This window comes from Dipodomys merriami, unplaced genomic scaffold (genome assembly GCF_024711535.1).
Source record: "Dipodomys merriami isolate MVZ:Mamm:240054 unplaced genomic scaffold, mDipMer1.0.p SCAF_51, whole genome shotgun sequence".
Taxonomy (NCBI): Eukaryota; Metazoa; Chordata; class Mammalia; order Rodentia; family Heteromyidae; genus Dipodomys; species Dipodomys merriami.
In genome coordinates, this window is record NW_027206080.1 from 3906800 (window position 1) to 3927324 (window position 20525).

The following is a 20525-nucleotide window of genomic DNA, read 5'->3' on the forward strand; positions in this document are numbered from 1 at the left end:
GAGGCCCAGGGATAGAGCCCAGATCCCGAGTTCAAGTCCCAGGACTGGCAAAAATAAATTTGCAAAATCTCATTTGAAGTTCCTAGAGCACCAACTCATTATTTTAAAAAATGGATAGATTTCTGATAGTGGCATTTCAGGTAACAAAAGAGTTGGTGAAAAAAGATGTTTAGGGTAAGATTTCGGCTAATAAACGAAGAGGAAAGGGTTGAATTAGGAAGTTACTAGTTTACAACCTTTATTGAACCACCATTAATAAAGGCTAAAACAACAGAGTGAAAGGTTGGGGAAAACCTTCATGCCGTAGGAACCAAGCTGTGATGGTGAGAATGAAACTCTCAGCCATGGCACCCCTGGGGGAGATTGAGAAGTTACCCAGAAAGCACTGGGAAGGAGGTCCTACCTAAAGAACAACATGGGCCTAGGAAAAACCCTACAACCAGCTGGTTGGTCATGGGGCTTGGGTGCTGTCCCTGCACTCTTCAGCTCAAGGCAAACGCTCTACCTTGAGCCACAGCACCACTTCCTGGTTTCTGAATGGTTCATTGGAGATAAGAGTCTCACAGAGATCGCAAGGTGGGGTTGCAGTGAGTACCGCTGGGTTCAGGTGCAGCGTGGCCCCGGTTCTCCTTATTCCCGCGGCAGCTGGCAGACTCCAACCGGGAGGCGCTCCTTCATTCCCGGCCCTCACGTTTAGGAGCTCAAGCCTAGGACACTGGTGTGCATTCCTTGTATCGTCATTCCAGTTCTGCTCTGGATCTTCAAAATTTTCCTGGAACCATACTTGTACCCTCTGGTCTCCCCTTTTGTTGGCCGTATATGGCCTAGAAAAGCTGTATGAGAAGCCAACAATAAAAATAAGGACATAGTAGGCTGCAAGGCTGCAGACACAAATGGATTACCAACAAAAGGACCAACAGAAATCTCTGATAAAAAGAAAGACTACCATTCTATTGTTTTAGCTTCCTTACCGAAGATTAGATGGCTATAGGTCTATAGGTTCATTTCTGGGTTTTCAATTCTATTCCATTGGTCCTTAGGTCTGTTCTTATGCCAATACCAAGCTGTTTTGATTACTATGGCTTTATAGTAGAGTTTGAAATTTGGTATTGATATTCCTCCAGCAGTGTTCTTTCCGTTGAGGAGCGTTTTTGCTATTCAGGGTCTTTTATTGTTCCATATGAATTTTTGGATTGCCTCTTCTATTTCCTTGAAGAATGAGGGTGGAATTTTGATAGGTATCGCGTTGAATTTGTAGATAGCCTTGGGAAGTATTGCCATTTTCACGATGTTAATCTTGCCAATCCAGGAGCATGGGAGGTTTTGCCATTTTTTAAGTTCTGTGTTGATTTCCTTTTTCAAGATTTTAAAGTTTTCATCATAGAGGTCCTTCACTTCTTTAGTTAAGTTAATTCCTAGGTATTTTATTTTTTGTGGGGCTATTACAAATGGAGTTGCTTTCCTAATTTCAGCCACACTTTTCTCATTGTTGGCATACAGAAAAGCCATTGATTTTTGGGGGTTAATTTTATAACCTGCTACTTTGCCAACAATAGAATGGAAGAAAGACAGCCTCTTCAGTAAATGGTGCTGGCAAAATTGGTTAACTACATGTAGAAAACTAAAGCTAGATCCTTATATATCACCCTGCACCAGAATCAACTCCAAATGGATCAAAGACCTTGAACTCAAAGCAGACACTCTGAAAACATTACAGGATGGAATAGGAGAAACCCTAGGTCTCCTTGGCTGAAAATTTTCTGAATAGAGACCCGGAAGCACAACAAATCAAAGAAAGGTTGGACAAATGGGATTGCATAAGGTTGCAGAGCTTCTGCAGGGCAAATGACATAGCTAGCAAGATCAATAGAAAGCCCACCGATTGGGAGAAGATCTTTACTAGCCGTACAACGGACAAGGGTCTCATATCTAAAATATACTTGGAACTCAAAAAATTAAACCACCCAACAACAAATCCTCAAAGAAACAACTGCCCAATAAATAAGTGGGCGAAAGACTTAAAGAGAAGCTTCTCTGAAGAAGAAAGAAGGATGGCCAATAGACACATGAAGAAATGTTCAACATCCCTAGCCATAAAAGAAATGCAAATCAAAACAACATTGAGATATCACCTCACTCCAGTTAGAACAGCAAAAATCAAGAACTCTAACAACAACAGATGCTGGAGGGGATGTGGACAGAAAGGAACCTTACTTCATTGTTGGTGGGAATGTAAACTTGTTCAACCACTTTGGAAAGCAGTATGGAGGTTCCTCAAAAGACTTCACATAGATCTCCCCTATGATCCAGCAATCCCACTTTTGGGCATTTACCCAAATGTTTACAAACAAGACCACACTAAAGCTACCAGCACAACTATGTTTATTGCAGCATTATTTACCATAGCTAAGATATGGAACCAACCCAGATGCCCCTCAGTAGATGAATGGATCAAGAAAATGTGGTATATATACACAATGGAATTCTATGCCTCCATCAGAAAGAATGACATTTCCCCATTTGTTAGGAAATGGAAAGGTTTGGAAAAAATTATATTAAGTGAAGTAAGCCAGGCCCAAAGAAACATAGGTCCCATGGTTTCCCTTATTTGCAATATCTAGTATAGGTATGAGTCAAGCGGAAAAGGTTAGATAATGTGATGTTAGGAAAATGAACCCTTAAATATGTATTTTAATGTTTTTGTTTCTTTCATGCATGTGTTTCTAAGGCATTTATAAGATTATTTCTTTGTTGCTTTGTATGTCCCTCCCCCACAGTGTAACCCCCGCTTTCACTCTATTTGATGTCAGTATAACATGTGGAGGAGATGGGGACAAACAAGTCGTTTAAGGATTCAGGTGGACCTGTTGCAACAATGAGAAGTACAAAATGTCATGTCAAAACCAGCTTTACAATGTCGGTGTGGGGGGGGAGGGGGGTATGATTGGGTGGGGGGGAGGGGGGAGGCTGGGAAGGGAGGTGAAGGGTAAACAAAGGAGGAGGCTGCAATGCTTGGTAAGAAATGTATGCATTATCCTGCCCATGTAATTGTAACCCCTCTGTACAGTATGTTCTCAAATAAAATAAAATAAAATTAAAAAAAAATAAATTCCAAGAAATTGAAAAAAAAAAAAAAAAGACTAATGTGATTTTCCCCAAAGGATCTCGGCTGTTTGAAAAATAGACCTGATGATATGAAGCACCTTCTTTGTAGTTGTATCTGATCTTTTTCTCTGAGACCAGAATTCTGGATAGACAATTTAGATATTACCTGGTACTAATCAGGAAATACATTGTATTTATATTTAAAATGAACTTAGTTGTATTTAATGACCTCATTTCTGAGATCCTTTTCCATTAAAGTAGCTCTCATTCCCTTATTACTGTTTTAATAATATGAATAAGTAGGAGATTTGTGCCATTAGAATCTCTACTTAAAATCCTTGGTCCTTTAGCACTTGTTCAAAAGAATTTGCCATTTGCTGTAACTTAAAGGGTTCTAATTTGAATAATTTTACTGTGAAATAGTACAATGATAATGATGTGAAAAGATGCAATGCAATAGTTCATAAGAGTAGTAACTGCTGCTTATGGCTCTGATGAAAGTGAAAAATGTGGAAATAGAAAAAATTCCTTGATAAATGAAACATCTTTTACATATACATCTAATATATAAATTATAATCCTGTTGCATTTCTTCTGTTCCTACAAATGCATTAAACATTCAGTTTAATGCTGGGAAGGTGGCTCAGTGGTAGAGTGCTTGCCTTGCATGCATGAGGCCCTGGGTTCGATTCCTCAGCACCATATAAGCAAAAAAAGCCGAAAGTGGTGCTGTGGCTCAAGTGGTAGAGCTCTAGCCTTGAGCTGAAGAGCTGAGGGACAGCGCCCAGGCCCAGAGTTCAGGTCCCACAACCGACAAAAAAAAAAAAAGAGTCCCACAGACTTTTCTTGCCCAGGCTGGCCTTGATCTGTGATCTTCAGATCTCAGCCTCCTGAGCAGGAATTACAGGTCTGAGCCTCCAAGGTACCTGGTGAGAGGAACATTTTTGAAACTGGAGTGGTAGGTGTAAGATCGCAAGCCAATAAAAATTTGGTGATGGTGATTTTCAGTTTTCAGATTTACCGTTTTTGTTTTCACAGGGAGATAACCTCAGTGGGAAGGAAGGCAGCCCTCCACCCACTGGGGAGCAGGTCCCCGAGGACAGGGACAACAGTGCCGCTTCACAGCCACACCTAGACATGCGTGTCACCACACCATAGTTAGAAAATGGCTCAGATTTCTGGTTGCTTTTCCCAGAACTCAAAGATCATCTTCCTGTTTATCTTGGTGGAATGCCTGTGTTACACTTGTGATTTTTCTGTTCTCTACCAGATATTCAAACAAGATTGTCACAGATGGGGGCGGGTGGGTCAAGGGGTCACTAGTCACAATCAGATGTTGGATTTCCTGAGTAGAAAAGATACTCGGCTGTGAACTACAAATGTTTTTATGAAGAACCAGAGGACCTCCGCCGGCCTCTCTGCCCTGGGCTTCTTCACAAGGTCCCAGTCCTTCCTAGATTCATCTCCTCACGGAACCCTGACTTGCATTTATCTTTCAGTGTGTCTCTGGTCAGTTCTCAAGGGCGATGGCCTCACAGTTTTGGAAAATAGCCCCTACCCAGAACAGGGAGGTCACACAGGGAGGTCAGTCTAGGTGGGCAAGAAGGGAGATGCCAGCCCCTTTCTGTTCATCCGTCCCTCAGTTTCCACAACAGTATTCTTGGTTAGCTTTGGGGAGAACTAGTCTGGCCTCAAAAGGCACCAGCTGTCGGAAGAAGGGGCTCACCCCACTACACCTTCTATGAAATGAGTCAGTGCAGTGCTGAGGACTAAGTTAGTTAATATTGACAAAACGTTTAGAACAGAGTTTGATGCCTTGTAGCAAGCACCACACACTTGCTGTGAGTGGATTCCTAAGGGCAGAGAGGGTTCTGCCTTAGCAGTGAGCCAGTGCTAACTGAATCCTCCTGCTGGGGCCCCAGGGGCTTCCTGGGCTAACCACTGGCCCATCCCTGCAAACTAATGGTATGTTGAAACTTGACACCATTGAAATGAGCTCATGAATGATTACTCCTGACATTCTGAAAGTGTGCACCTTTGGAAATATTTCAAATCTGTATTTTAAAACTGGAAACTTTGTCAGTTTCATACTTGGCTGATGAAGTATATTCAATATACCCATGTTGTCTGGCACCTGTGGCTCCTGCCTGCAATCCTGGCTACTCTGGAGGCTGAGATCTGAGGACTGTGGCTCAGGGCCAGCTCATCTCCATCCTGAAGCAGGGGTGTGGTTTAAGTAGGAAAGACCCAGCCTTGAGCAGAAAAAGGTAAGGGATCTGAAGGCCCCAAGTTCAAGCCCCAGGAACGGCATGGAAAAAATATATACACACCTTGAATTTATTTTTATTTATTTATTTTTGTCTGTCATGGGGCTTGAACTCTGGGCCTGGGTGCTGTCCCTCAGTTCTTCAGCTCAAGGGGAGCATTCTACACTTGAGCCACAGTGCCACTTCTTGTTTTCTGGTGGTGTATTGGAGATAAGAGCTTCATGGACTTTCCTGCCTCAGCTGGCTTTGAACCATGATCCTCAGATCTCAGTCTCTTGAGTAGCTAGGATTACAGGCGTGAGCTACCTGCACGTAGCTTGAATTTGTTATTATGAACATTTAATTGGAACGTTAACAAAGTTTTGATATGGACATTTCTTTAATATATTTCAAGCAAAGGAGAATAATGTATATTTCCTTTGCCTGTCACAGAACTATATGTTAATTTTAAAAGAAACTTGGCTATTTTCAACACCTATTAAAAAAACTAAACTTTGAGCCACGTACTGGTGGCTCATGCTTGTAATCCTAGCTACCCAGGAGGCTGAGATCTGAGGATCACAGTTCAAAGCCAGCCGAGGCAGGAAAGTCCGTGAGACTTTTTTTTTTTAATGCCAATTCTGCCTTTGGGAAGCACATTGCTAGATTTAGATTCTGATAGACTTGAATGTTAAAATCCTTCCTTATGGATGACAATATTCGAAATGAGAATACATGAAAGTTTGTCATAATGGGGCTAGGGTGTTATGTGTACATTTTATTTATTTATTTATTTGGGTAGGTCATGGGGCCTGAACTCTGGGCCTGGGCGCTGTCCCTCAGCTCTTCAGCTCAAGGCTAGCACTCTACCACTTGAGCCACAGCACCACTTCCGGTTTTTTTCTTTTTGTTTATGTGGTGCTGAGGAATCGAACCCAGGGCCTCATGCATGCAAGGCAAGCACTATACCACTGAGCCACCTTCACCGCCCCCTGTGAGACTCTTATCTCCAATAATCCACCAGAAAACCGGAAGTGGCTTTGTGTCTCAAGTGGTAAAGCGCTCACCTTGAGCTGAAGAGCTGAGCGACAGCGCCTAGGCCCAGAGTTCAAGCCCCACGACCCACCAAAAAAACAACACACACACACACACACACACACACACACACACACACACACACCCTAGACTTTCAAGCCCCACGACCCACCAAAAAAACAACACACACACACACACACACACACACACACACACACACACACACACACACACACACACACACACACACACACACACACACACACACACACACACCCCCTAGACTTTAGCCCTTTCTGAATTGCTTTGCTGGGAATCTCTTTCCTACAAAAGGCAAAGCTAACCATTCCAGCATGTCCTGTCCTGTCGCCCTGGTCCTTGTGGGGCACAAGGTCCTGAGATGTCCTTTATAAAAGACCCGTTGTGGCTCCTCCACCTTGGCTGAGCAGCGAATTGCTGGTGCCTGAACCGGGCTTTAGGAGCCCAGGCGCGGCGGCGGAGCGGGCCTGCATCTTCGGGGGCGCGGGCAGGTGGACTTCCCGTGGGGTCTAGACCTGGACGGGGTGACTGCGGGTCCTCATCTCAGCTTCCGGGGACTGGTGGGGTTGGATTTCCCGGAGGCCTGCCGTAGGTGTGGAGGAGTTCTCGGATTTGAGTTGGGGAAGGTCTTTGTGCGTGGGAAGCTCCCTCCCCTCTCCGGACGCCTCGGTGACCCAGCAGCAGCGCGCGGGCCAGGAGGGCCGGGCCACCCCGCCGCGTGGGCCCCACTAGAACATAAACACGAGTGGCCGGGGCTCCTCTGCCCAGGACGCCCCCCCCCCGGCGAAAGCAGCCTGCCGTGCGTGATGGCCCCCACGCGCCCGGCCGGCCTCAGCTCCTGTCCGGTCAGCATCTTCAGTCTGTGCGCCGCCGGCCCCGGGGCTTGAACTCGGGGCCCTGAGCTCCGTTCTCCGGAGGCCGGCGCTCTACCGCTCAGCCCTTGCTGCAGGGCTGGCCTCGAACCGCGACCTTCGTGTCTCAGCCTCCCGACGGCCGGGCTCCGCCGCTGCTCCCCTGGCCATCCCGGCGCGGCCGGCTCGCGGGTGGACCGGGAGAACGGAGCGGCCCAGAGCCGGGGCCCGCCGTGCGCGCCGGCCCCGCTTTGTCGCGGCCGTCGCGAGCGCGGGGGCTGCGGGGCGGGCGGGCGCAGGGGGCCCGGGGCTCCGCGGGCCTCGGGCCTCGGGCGGCGGCGCTTCCCCAGCTTCCGTTTCCTGTGCGGCCCGGCCGGGACGGCCGCTGCCCGGAGCGCGCGTCCCCGGCAGGTGTCGCCGCGTCCCCGCGTCCCCGCCCGGCCCGGCCCCGCCGGCGCAGCCGCCGAGGGGCGGAGACCGGGCGGGGGGGGCGGAGACCTGGCCGAGGGAGGGAGGGCGGGCGGGGTCCGGGCCGGCCCAGCCCCCCAGCGCCGCGTGAGCGCGGCCCCCACCCCCGGCGCGCGCCCGCCCCCCGCGCCCGCCCCCCCGTGCCCGCCCTCCGCGCCCGCCCGCGCCGGGTCGCCGGGGCCGTGGTGTACGTGCAGCGCGCGCGGAGCGAGAGGCGCTCGCAGGCTCGCAGGCCCGCCCGGCCCGCCCGGCCCGCCCTGCCCGCCCGCCGGACGCCGAGCCTGCCCGGCCCGGCCCGGCCGCGCCGCCGCCGCCCGCCCGCCGCCCGCCGCCCGCCGCCCGCCGCCCGCCGCGATGAGGCGCTGAGCGCGGAGCTGACGGCGCCGAGCTGCGCCGCGGCCAGGCCGGGCCCGGCGGGCCAGGGCGCGCACGGCCTCCCCGCGCGGGCGGCGGAGCATGGCGCCGTGACGGCCCCGCCGCCGCCGCCGCCGCCCCGCGCCCGGCCCCGGCCCGGCCCCGCCGCCATGGCCAGTGACAGCGGCGGGCCCGGCGCGCCGAGCGCCGGCGAGCGAGACCGGCAGTACTGCGAGCTGTGCGGGAAGATGGAGAACCTGATGCGCTGCGGGCGCTGCCGCAGCTCCTTCTACTGCAGCAAGGAGCACCAGCGCCGGGACTGGAAGAAGCACAAGCTGGTGTGCCAGGGCAGCGAGGCGGGCGCGGGGGGCGCCGCTCGGGCCCCGGCCCCCGCCCCGGCCCCAGCCCCAGCCCCGGCCCCGGCCCCGGCAGGCCGCCGCCCGGCCCGGCCCGAGCCCCGCGCCGACGAGCCCGGCCCCGGCCCCGCCGGCCTGTGTCCCGCGCCGGGCGGAGAGGCGCTGAGCCCCGCCGGCGCCCCGAGGCCCAACGGGCAGACGAAGCCGCTGCCCGCGCTGAAGCTGGCGCTGGAGTACATCGTGCCCTGCATGAACAAGCACGGCATCTGCGTGGTGGACGACTTCCTGGGCCGCGACACCGGCCAGCGCGTCGGCGACGAGGTGCGCGCGCTGCACGACACCGGCCGCTTCACCGACGGCCAGCTGGTCAGCCAGAAGAGCGACTCGTCCCGGGACATCCGTGGCGACCAGATCACCTGGGTAGAGGGCAAGGAGCCCGGTTGCCACACCATAGGTCTGCTCATGAGCAGCATGGACGACCTCATCCGCCACTGCAGCGGCAAGCTGGGCAACTACCGCATCAACGGCCGGACGAAGGTAAGCGGGGCGCCGGGCGCGGGAGGCCCTGGCGTGGCCGCCCCGGGGTCCGCGCCCCTGCACCCCGGCCGGACCCCCTGCTCACCCTCCGCGGCGCCCTATCCCTCCGGGCCAGGAGGGGCCCGCGCCTTCGGACCCTGTCCGGGTTGGCCGGCTACACCTTTGCGGGGGGGGGGGGGTGCTTCCTCTATCTGCTTTGTTTCTGTGGTGCCCCTTGAGAAAGAGCTGCTCCCTGGCTTCCTGGAAAAGGAACACACGCGCATGCACACACACATGCATACATGCATGCATGCACACACGCACATGCATGCACACAGACACCACCACCACTATCACCATCACCACCGACAACAAGGAGCCAGAGGTAGAAGTCCCAGCCTTCGGTTGGAAGTCTTTTTGTCCTCCCTTACTAATGGGTGGTAGTTTTCACCAAAGCAGCCCTCCTTCCTCCCGGCAGACCGCGGCTGTCCTGCCCCCCTCCACCCTGCAGCCTTTCCATTTTGCTTCTAGCCCCTCCGGGGTCCCCTGCTCCGCCCTCCCCCCCTCATCTGGAGAGTTTTGAGAGTGGACAAGGGACATCCCCATGGCTGCACACAGCCCTGGCCCTTCCTGGGCGGCTGGTGTCAGGTGTGAGCAGGTGTCAGACTCCCTGTGGGTCCAGTGTGACTGCCCAGCTGTGTAAAGTCCCATTGCCGGCTCTGAGGAAGGTTCTGAGCATCAAAACTTCTGTGGGGCAAAATACAGTGTGGAGTTGAATTTACCTCTGGCACAATCGGTCCTTCCTGAAGCACATATCTTACATGCCGTCTCAGAGAAGTCTAAATAAAGGGACAGTTGTTTAAAATTAAACGGGAAGGGAAAAGAGGGTCTGATTGAACCCTACCCTACATTTTCCACAAGGTTTTCATTTATAGTTTTAAAAGGAAAGGTGGTCGTGGATGACATGTGAACACAGAAATGACTCCCACAGCAAGAAGGCGGCTGTGCGGGCGCGGGCCTGGGCCTGGGAACTGCCGGCATCTGCTTAGGTGTGAGCCATGAAGCCAGCCTCATCCTGAGTATTCCATGATCTGCTTCCTTGGGTAACTGAGCTTTCCGACACAAGCCAAGACCTCCACTCTCCGTGCTTCCCAGGGAGGGGTGGCAGGGCACCTGCTTGGCAGATGCGCCCCGGGAAGATGTCAGTTAGGAAAGTCACTTCTGTCCTGAGTGAGGGCTGCGACTGAAAGGCCCCAAAGGTACTGCCCCCACCCTGGGAGGGTGGATTCGATCTTACCTCTGCATTTGACTCAGGGACCAGGTTCAGAATCTGTGACCGATCTTGGGGAATTCTTACTAGGGTACTTGTTGGCTGAAAGAATTTTGGAAATCATGCTTAACATGTAATTTAAGTATTGGGGGGGGGAGGAAGAAAAGCAAAACCAAGGGTGTTTGTGAGGAGTGAGAAGGCAGGCAAAACAATACCTCCAGCCGGACACTGAGCCATGTGGGGTGTGCAGGGTACGGATGAGGCTCCATGGCACACAGAGTGCGGCCTGGGGCCGTGGCGCAGGCGGCAGCATCCACACTCACACTGGAGGAGGCTTCCGCTCACACTTGGCCAGGGTGAAGGTGACTTGGGCGCTGGACAGACATGAAACCCTGTCAGCTTTCCGGCTGCAGGTGTAGGTGTGATGTTGGATAAGAAGGGATCGCTCATCAACACAACACTGGCACTAAGGTTTGATGTGTGTTTTTGTTGATCGTGGGTGAATAGTGTCCGCTGTGTATGTAGATAATCATAGCCTGTAGTTGAGCTATGTAAAGTTTGTCAGATACTGTGTTTATTTCATATTGAAGCTCCTGAGCCGTGTCAGAGAGTGGGTGTTTTTGCGGAGGGATCTTCAAGAAAGAGTTTCATACCAGAAGAGTAATTTCAGAGGTGCCTTTCTTGTCAAGCATGGGGGGCTCATGCCTGTAACTCTAGATATTCTAGAGGCTGAGATCTGAGTATCTTGGTTTGAAGCCAGGCAGGGTAGACAAATCTGAGAGACTCTTTAATTAGCAAAAGCTGGAAGTAGATCTGTGGCTCAAATGGTTGAGAGCCAGCTAGAGCAAAATGCCTGAAGTTCAAGCCCTAGTACTGGCACAAAAAGAAGAATACAAAAGTAAAGGTGTCATCCTCGAATGGGCACCATTTCTTGCTCACTATTCTTGGTGTAGCTCAGGAGAGGGGGAGGGAAGCCGTCCACTGTGGGCAGTTCTGCACAATCCTGGGCCTTGGGTTCAGGTCTTCAACCGCGCTGCGTGCATGAAGGTCCTGGACATCAGTGGTGGGTGATGGTTATGGTCACTCTTGGGCTTTGGTTTCCCCAGAGTCTCCTCCTTCAGTCGTGTTCATCTGGCCTGTGTTTTCCCAGCTCCTTTAAAAGAGAAACCACAAGGGAAGGATGAAGTAATCTAAGGGAAAAACAGAAATGCAATCATTACTCCTGATGTAACCCAGCTCCACGTCCCACTTTCCCTGATCTTCTCTTGGGGATCCCCCCTTTTCTGTGCCAGCACTGCCCTTGGGGCCCTCACCTTCCTCCTACCCTTCCTTCCACCAGGGAAACTCTTCACTTGGGCAGAGCAGTGTTGTGGGGCACCCGAGCGGTATTTTCTGTAATCCCAGCTCCCAGGAGGTGCAGGTAGGAGGATTGTGGCCCGAGGCCAGCTGGGTTTAAAAGCAAGACCCTATCTGAGAAATAAACCAAACAAAAGGGACCAAGTGGGTAGAGTACTTGCCTAACAAGCACCAGGTCTTGTAATCCTAGCTACTCAGGAAGCTGAGATCTGTGGATCAGGGTTCACACAGCTAGCCTGGGCAGACAAATCCAACAGACTCACCCAACAGACTTCCTCAATTAACTGGCATAAAGCTGGAAGCCGCTGTGGCTCAGATGGTAGCTTGACTAGTATACTTCACTCACAGCTCAGTTCTGAGTGGAAAAACCCCAGGAGCGACTGTGCAAGGTCTTGAGTTCAAGAGTTCAAGCCCTAGCACCACCACCACAAGTGGTGTGGGGGTGGGGGAGAGAAAAAGCAAGAAAAGAGCTGGGTGCCGGTGGTTCACACCTATGCTCCTGTTACTCAGGAGGCTGAGATTGGAGGGTTTGGGTTGGAAGCCAGCATGGGCAAGACAGTTAAAACCCATGAGATGGCTGGGAAGGTGGCTCAGTGGTAGAGTGCTTGTCCTTGCATGCATGAGGCCCTGGGTTCTATTCCTCAGTACCACATAAGCAGAAAAAGCTGGAAGTGGCACTATGGCTCAAGTGGTAGGACATTAGCCTTGAGCTGAAGAGCTGAGGGACAGTGTCGAGGCCCAGAGTTCAAGCCCCACAACCGGCAAAAAAAAACCCCAAAAACCCATGAGACCTACCAACTTTATCTCCTCTTAACCACCAGAAAGCCAAGTCTCATTTGGTGGAGTGACAGACTAGAATGAAAAAGCTAAAGGATAGCATAAAAACCCTGAGTTCGAGCCCTAGGACCACACTGAAAATAAATAAAGGTATGCTAGGATCTTAACTGAGGTAGAGGAAAAGGGAGTACTTAGAGGAGTAGGATTGTCAGGATACACTGACCTGAACCTTCCTGTTGGCATTCTCTGAGGGAAAGCATTTGCTGTTAAAATTATAGGGACATTACTAATATTGGAGGGTCATGAGGTTGAGGCCAGCCTGGGCTATGTCACGAGATGGTTTCTTAAAAAAACAACAAACCATTGAAAAATTAATATAGTTACTAGATTCGTATGCATATCATTTTTGGAATTTTTTTTTCATTTTTGGAATTTAATGCCAACCTTGATCTGTTCAATAAAAAAGTACCAGCCGGGCCTGTAATCCTAGCTACTGAAGAGGCTGAGATCTGAGGATCATGGTTCAAAGCCAGCCCAGGCAGGAAAGTCCATGAGACTCTTATCTCCAATGAACCACCAGAAAACCAGTAGAGCTCTCGATTTGAGCTGAAGAGCTGAGGGACAGTGTTCAGGCCCAGAGTTCAAGCCCCATGACTGACCCAAAATGAATAAACAATGTACCTTATTACTCCAGAAAAGGTTGAGTTAATTATTAAGTACCACATTTTTATTACCAAAATTTTCATTAGTGCTACAGCTAATGAATCAGCTTTGGCTAATTGCGGCTTCAGAGCAAGGAACAGGATGAGGAAAACCCACTGCTCTGTCAGTGTCATAGAAACATGGAGACAGCCTCTTAAATGACAAAGCACAGCCAATCCTGGCCACCTCTGCCGCAAGCCAGGAAGAGGCCTTCCTGGAGCCCACCATACTGCCTCCTGAGCTCTGGCTGAGCCTCTAGGAGTACTATACACCACTCTGTTGTTTAAGCTTGAGTAAATAAACAAAAAGTAAAGCACATATAAAAGCCACCCAAAACTTCCTCTTCCACCTACTTCTGCTCTCCTCTCTCTCCTGGAATCTGGAACATACACACTGAAATGACTCAGTGATGGTTTATAGCTGCATCAGAATTCACCATCATGGTCAGCTGTCCTGTCAGCAGAAGGGCTGGAGCATGGGTCAGGGTCCTGTCAGGCTTCCGGGGCTGGCTCTTAAAGGGGCTGGCTCTCAAAGGGGTCGGCTCCCAGGGTGTGTTGCACTGAATGTACCTTGTCAAGATAGCACTTTTGTTAGTGCATTACCCTCGCATGTGCTGGGTGAGTGCACAGAACCTCTTATTCCAAAGGAATTTTATTTCAAATAAAAAGACCTTTCTACATGTTTATAATGTTTATAATTTTATTTACATACTGGGGATGGGAGGAGGGTGTCAATGCAAAATAGTGTGTGTGTGTGTGTGTGTGTGTATGTGTGCGAGCGCGCGCACACGCGCGTGCGTGCGCATGCGCGCTCATGCGTGTACTAGTACCTGAACTCAGGGCCTGGGTGCTGTCCTTTAGCTTTTTGCTCAAGGCTAGCACTTTACCACTTGAGCCACAGCTCTACTTCTGGCTTTTTGCTGGTTAAAGAGATAAGAATCTCATAGACATTCCTGCCTGGGCTGGCTTTGAACTGGGATCCTCAGATGTCATCCTCCTGAGTAGCTAGGATTGCAGGCGTGAGCCCCTGGCTCCTTGCTTCACAATACTGGATTTTGTGTTCTTCCTAGATCTCAGTTGGATCGGGGGTCTGCAACTTGGGGCTGTAAGGAACTAATCTGTCTGCTCTGTAGGTCTTCCAAGTACTATCTGCTTGTACTCTCTTCTCTTCCTCTCCAGCTCACTTCATTTAATTCAAGCACTTCCACACATAATGTCATTTAAATATTACTCTTCTCATTCAAAGGTTCCCACTTTTATGATCCATTTTTTTCTTTTAAGGGTTCAGTGCTTTCCCTTTTAACCCTGCCAGTGTGCTGGAGAAAAGAAGGTTTACGATTCTGACCCGGCCACTTTCCACAGACACACACTTTTTTTTTTTTAAACAGGAAATAAGTTCCAGAGAGGTTAAGGACTTGTTCAAGGACACAGAGCTAGCTGGGGAAAGAGGCAGCCGCCGCTGGCTCCGCCCCCTCTTGTGTCTGGCCATCTCGCTGCGTCTCACAGAAACTGCGCCTTGCTGCCCAAGTGATTTTTGAGTGTTTTTGCCATCGTTTGAGGATGTGCCTGAACTTGTGTGACTTCCTGTTCCTTCCCTACTCCACTCTTTGGCTTATCTGAGGCCCCAGCCTTAACATTTCCTGCCTTGATGTCCCCCGCTGGTCCCTGCTGCTCCTTCCCATCTCCATCCTCCCTGTCTCGTTTCCTCAGCATGAGCTGGCTCGCTCAGTTTCTTTCTTCCTCCCTCTGCCTTTCCCCTAGCAGCCCTGGAATCTATTTTTGTTCTCCCTCGGTGCTTTCTGAACCTGTGCTGCTCTGGTATGCCTTTCTGCTTGGGTTTTATTTATTTATTTAATCCATCTATAGGCCTTAAAGCTGTATCAGCTAGTTCAGTCTCCCATCCTAGCAAATTCTTGGGCAGTTTTTTTTCTTTTTTTGGTTGGTCATGGGGCTTGAACTCAGGGCTTGGGTGCTGACCCTGAGCTCTTCAGCTCAAGGCTAGCGTTCTACCACATGAGCCACAGCGCCATTTCTGGTTTTCTGTGGTTTATTGGAGATAAGAGTCTCATAGACTTTCCTGCCGGATAAGCCACTGGTGCCCTGCTTCTTGGGAAGTTTTGGTGATAGGGTTTACTCCTTGGGCTTGTATTCAGCCCTTCTTGGCAACACCCAGGCTCACACCTACCATGCTGCACTCTGACATTGGAGAATTGAGCAGTTTGCTTTTGACATTAATTCCAGAAAAGACTCCTTGTTTAGAAAGCCAAGACAGAGGGGCTGGAACGGCGGCTTAGTGGTAGAGTGCTTGCCTTGCATGTTTGAGGCCCTGGATTTGATTCCTCAGCAACACATAAGCAAAAAGAAAAAACCGGAAGTGGTGCTGTGGTTCAAGTGGTAGAGCGCTAGCCTTGAGCTGAAGAGCTGAGGGACAGTGCCCAGGCCCAGAGTTCAGGCCCCACGACCGGACCCCACCCCCCAAAAAAAAGCCAAAACAGAAAAATCAAACTGATAGGTAGCCACCCAGAGGTGGGGCTCTGTTTTGAGTGGAATAGTTCGTGTGTCATTATCATTTGTCCATAACCAGTTGATAGCTAGTTTGATTTCTGAAGGTTTGGACAGTAGCTGTGACCTCTGTGGGCATGGTGAAGTTGCCCTCGGGTTTCCTGGGGTGTGAAGCACTCTTGTTTCTTATCCAGCCTCACAGGCCCCATTTCTCCACAGGGCTCATGTGTCCTTCCCGACAGCGTTTGAGCAAGTGTGAGTGACAATGGCTATGCGCCGGCTCTGGGGAGGAGCTGGGCCTGGGGAACAAAGCCGGAAAGTGCTCCTCTTCTGCGGGCCCCTGGCTGCCACATGGGCAGGAAGTAGAAACGTATGCAAGGGATTTGTGGCCTGCCAGGTGGTCAGCGTGCAGACAGAAGTAGACAGGGTGAGGCAGAGCGTGGCTATCCTCTCTCAGACGAGAGGCACAGTAAAACAATAACTGTGTCCTCACTCAGATGAAGCAGGAGTGGATACATGGGTGCGTGGCAGAGCGGGCCACGTTAGAGGCATTATGTGGCAAATACAAAAGACCTGGGTGGATAGTATGAATTGTGTGCACAGACAGCAGAGAAGCCTCTGGATTCTGGTGAGGGAGCTGAGGAGGGAAGGAGGGGAAGAGAACAGCCTTGTAGGCTGTGGCCGGAACTAGTTTCCAAGGAGCATTTGTTTTAAATGATCGGTGAGCAAGGCATGGTGGCACTTACGTGGCTCCAACTAGTCGGGAGCCGGAAGGAGGATGCCTTGAGCTCAGGAATTCAAGACTAGACTGGGCAACCTAGACAGACCCATTTCCCAAGCAAGCATGGAACAGAAGACCGCTGGCTTTTGCTGGGAATGGAGGTGGAGGCCCAACTGAGTTCTGGGGGACTTTGACTGGGCTCCCCAGCAGCAGGAGAGCGAGGACAGGGCAAGGGGGACTTTGGGGCTTTGGTGTGAGCAATTGGAAGGAAATAGTTATTTTGTCTTGCCCTAACCCACATCCCCACCACTGCCCTGCACTCTCAGTTTCCATTTATAGCTCCTGTTGACACTTATTGCCAGCTTCAGCTGCTGGAGAAAGTTCTGTGCCCAGCTTTTCTACATTCCTCCCAATGGGCTGCCCTGCCTGCCCTTGACCCCAGCACACCCCAGCCTGCCCTCATCACCTGGTACCCACTGGCTGCACCTTCTCCGGCTCTGCATGTGGGCTCATGTTTCCTCATGTGACCCACTCTCAAGACGGCTGGAAGCCAGGTACCAGTGGCTCACGCCTGGAATCCTAGCTACTCAGGAGGCTAAGATCTGTGGATTACGGTTCATAGAAGTTAGCCCTGGCAGGAAAATGTGTGAGACTTATCACTAATTAATCACCAGGAAACCAGAAGTAGCACTATAGCTCAATGTGGTCGAGTGCTAGCTAGCCTTGAGTGAAAAAACTCAGAGACAGCGTCCCTTAGTTCATGCGTCACCACTGACAAAAATGATGGCTGGAAAATCACTGCAAAAAGATGTGCTTAGGCTGAGTCCCAGTGCTCACGCCTAAAATCTTAGCTACTAAGGGAGGCTGAGATCTGAAGATTATGGTTTGAAAGTAACCTAGACAAAGTTCTTGAGACTTAGTTCCAACTAATCACTAAAAAGCCATAAGTAGAGCTGTGCCTCAAGGACCACCAGCCTTGAGCAAAAATGCTCAGGGGGAGCTCCTGGGCCTTGAGTTCAAGCTCTGGTATTGACACACACAGTATTGAAGAAGCAAGCTTAGATTTAGATTCAAAGCCAAAATAAGGTCAGAAATTAGATAAAAACATCTTCATTTTAAGGAGCAGTTAGGAGTCAAACTAATAGTCAGGCATCAGAGGCTCATGCCTGTAATCCTGGCTACTAAAGAAGCTGAAATACAGAGGATAGAAGTTTGAAGCCAGCTGGGGAAAAAAGTCTGAAAGACTTCATTTCTAATAACTGCAAAAGGCCCAAATGGAGTCAGGTGCTGGCGGCTCACACTTGTAATCCTAGGTGCTCCAGGAAGCTGAGATCTGAGAATCGCTGTTCAGAGCCAGCCTGGGCAAGAAAATCTGTGAGACTCTTTTTGTTTTGTTTTGTTTTGTTTTTGGGTCCGGTCATGGGGCTTGGACTCTGGGCCTGGGTGCTGTCCCTCAGCTCTTCAGCTCAAGGCTAGCACTCTACCACTTGAGTCACAGTGCCACTTCTGGCTTTTTTCTTTTTTGCTTATGTGGTGCTGAGGAATCGAACCCAGGGCCTCAAGCATGCAAGGCAAGCACTCTACCACTGAGCCATCTTCCCAGCCCCCGTGAGACTCTTATCTCCAATTAACTGCCAGAAAACTGGAAGTGGTGCTGTGGCTCAAGTGGTAAGCACTAGCCTTGAGTTGAAGAGCTGAGGGACAGCACCCAGGTAGAGTTCAAGACCCATGACTAACCAAAAAAATAAAAAATAAAAAGCCAAAATGGAGGCATGGCCCAAGTGATAGAATGCTGGCTGAGCAAATCTGAGCCCCACCATTCCAACTCATGTACCTGTTAAAAAAAAAGAGGAAGGGCTGGAAAGGTGGCTCAGTGGTAGAGTGCTTACCTTGCATGCTTGAGGCCCTGGGTTCGATCCTTCAGCGCCACATAAACAGAAAAAGCTGGAAGTGGCGCTGTGGCTCAAGTGGTAGAGCGCTCGCCTTGAGCTGAAGAGCTGAGGGATAGTGTGCAGGCCTAGAGTTCAGGCCCCACGACCAACCAAAAAAAAAAGAAGAATTAAGCTGCTGTGGATAGACAGTGGCTCACAACCCTATGATCCCAGCTACTTGAGAGGCAGAAATTGGGAGACTTGAGGTTTGAGGCTAGCCTAGGCAAAAAGTTTGTGAGATTCTCAATCAGTAAGCCAGCCACGGTGGCTTGCATCTGTGACCCCAGCTATTTGGGAGGCAGGGGCTGGAAGATTGAAAGCTCTCGAGTCTCAGCCCCTGTTACTTTCCCTCATATCCTCCCCGACCTTTTTCTTTCGATTCCAACTGTAAGTTGCGTGCGTACATTTTTCTCAATTTCACTTCTTTGCTCTCAGCTCATTGATATAAGAAGACAGAAGTTCTGGGAGAACTTGAAATGCCTCTCTAAGAGTTTTCCATTGTAGCTAGCTAAAAAGGCAGAGAGGTAGCAAGCCTGAAGCTCAGGTCCTTTCTAGCCAGGCCCAGGAAGGACACGCACCGTGGTGTGCCTGGATTTGAAGCCAGTGACTAGGTTTGTTCAGCTCTCAGCCTGGCACTCCCCTGTGAACGTTAGGCTCTGCCTAGTCTGAGGCTCTGCCCCTGTGGCTCTAGTCTCTGCCCTTCCTGCCTGCGTGGTCTTGTGCGCTGGCTAAGTGCCGGTGCTTCTGTTGCTCTGCCCCTTCAGACTTACTTGTTCTGCTACTATGTTGCTTCCTCTTCCACATGGCGGGAAGTGGCGGCAGCACCCGCGCAGGGGTGACTGGGCGCAGGGTGCAGTGGCACTTGGTCAGCTTTGAGGGCTTCTGATTCCTGCTTCGGGCCAGGGCCAATGGACAGTCCTACCTGTATTTTTCTAGAATATTGCAAACCCGGCATGATGTAGACTGCTCGCTGTGTGGGAAGGGATGAGGCCAGTAGGGCAGGTGTGTGAGTAGCTGGAGAAACAGGTTTAAAATCCACCTGGTCTGTGCCTCCATGTGATCACAGGTACTCCATGTGCCAAGTGTTTTGCCCTGTGCCTGGGGCTGTGTATGCTCGCTCTCCCCTGTAGTCCTGTCGGGGGACCGAGCTCTGAGCTCTGAGCGGACAGCAGGTATGTGGTGTTCATGGGACAAGCACCATCTTGTGGCAGCCTGTGAAGCTCTTCTTCTGTGTGCCTGGGGATTTGAACCCGAGGCCCTCATTCCTATCAGGCAAGCCCCCATAAGCCGGGCCCTGGTGGCTCACACCTGTCATCCTAACTACTCAGGAGGCTGAGATCTGAGGCTTGTGGTTCAAAGCCAGCCTGGGCAGAAAACTCTGTGAGACTCTCGTCTCCAATTAACCCCCAGAAAACTGGAACTGGTGCTGTGGCTCAGGTGGTAGAATGCTAGCCTTGAGTGAGGTCAGCACCTAGGACCCGAGTTCAAGCCCCACAACAAACAAGAACAAAAAAAGAACAGTTTACTTCCTGCCATGCATTATTTGTGCTGGTCCTGAGAGCTGGCTAACTTGAGTCCCGGATCTGTGTAGAAATGAGCAGCATTCTTGAACTGACTCCTGCATGTCCTAAGCATAGCCCGTTGTGTCCCTTTGCTCTTGTGTGATCCTCTCCGTGCTGATCTCACCCAGCTCCTGCTTCTGGGAGCCTCCAGAGTACAATACCTGTCCTGTTCATTCCGCCCTGGGGACAGTGCCCCCTCCTGTTCACACCACCCCGGATACCATGCCCTTGTCCTGTTCACACTGTCCCTGGGGACTGTGCCTCCATTCTGTTCACACCACCACGGATACCATGCCCTTGTCCTGTTCACACTGTCCCTGGGGACTGTGCCCCCATTCTGTTCACACCACCCCGGGGACCGTGCCCCCATTGCCTAGCACCTCATGTCAGGCCTCTTCGGGGTTCTAAGTTATCTCTACTAACTTGCAGACCCCACTGGTCTCTGTTTTCTCAAAACTGGATTTGCCTTTTGTCCCCCAGCTGTCTTCTAGAGGCTTCTGTGGCCATGGTATGCGTTTGTCACTGCGGGTCTTTCTCCCTGTGGTGGTCAGCACTCCTGCATGTGCTTGCTGTGCTCTTTCTGGTCCCTCATTTTCTAGGTAGAAATAGCCCAGGTCAGCACCACCTTTGGCTATTTCTAGTGGCAAGCCCAGGAGGTGGAGGGGGGTGAGGCTAAGGAGCTGGCATGTCTGGTGCCATTCTCTAGGCCCGGGCAGGGGCTGGGGGCTGGAGTTT

At 51.0% G+C, this 20525-nt stretch overlaps 1 protein-coding gene and 1 long non-coding RNA gene across 2 annotated transcripts in view; one reads left to right on the forward strand and one right to left on the reverse strand.

Moving 5' to 3' along the window:
- The first annotated feature begins 8230 nt into the window (after positions 1 to 8230).
- Egln1 (egl-9 family hypoxia inducible factor 1) overlaps positions 8231 to 20525 on the forward strand; it is a 35610-nt gene continuing 23315 nt past the window's right edge. The window contains exon 1 of the mRNA XM_069998142.1: positions 8231 to 8991. Within this exon, the coding sequence (XP_069854243.1) occupies positions 8269 to 8991 (723 nt within the window). The 5' untranslated portion in view covers positions 8231 to 8268. The remainder of the gene's footprint in view (positions 8992 to 20525) is intronic.
- On the reverse strand, positions 10747 to 19171 carry LOC138810901 (uncharacterized). Its single transcript, XR_011367259.1, has 3 exons — positions 18999 to 19171; positions 18187 to 18314; positions 10747 to 11393 (listed from the first exon to the last, which is right to left on the reverse strand). It is a non-coding gene; the product is annotated as an uncharacterized lncRNA (long non-coding RNA).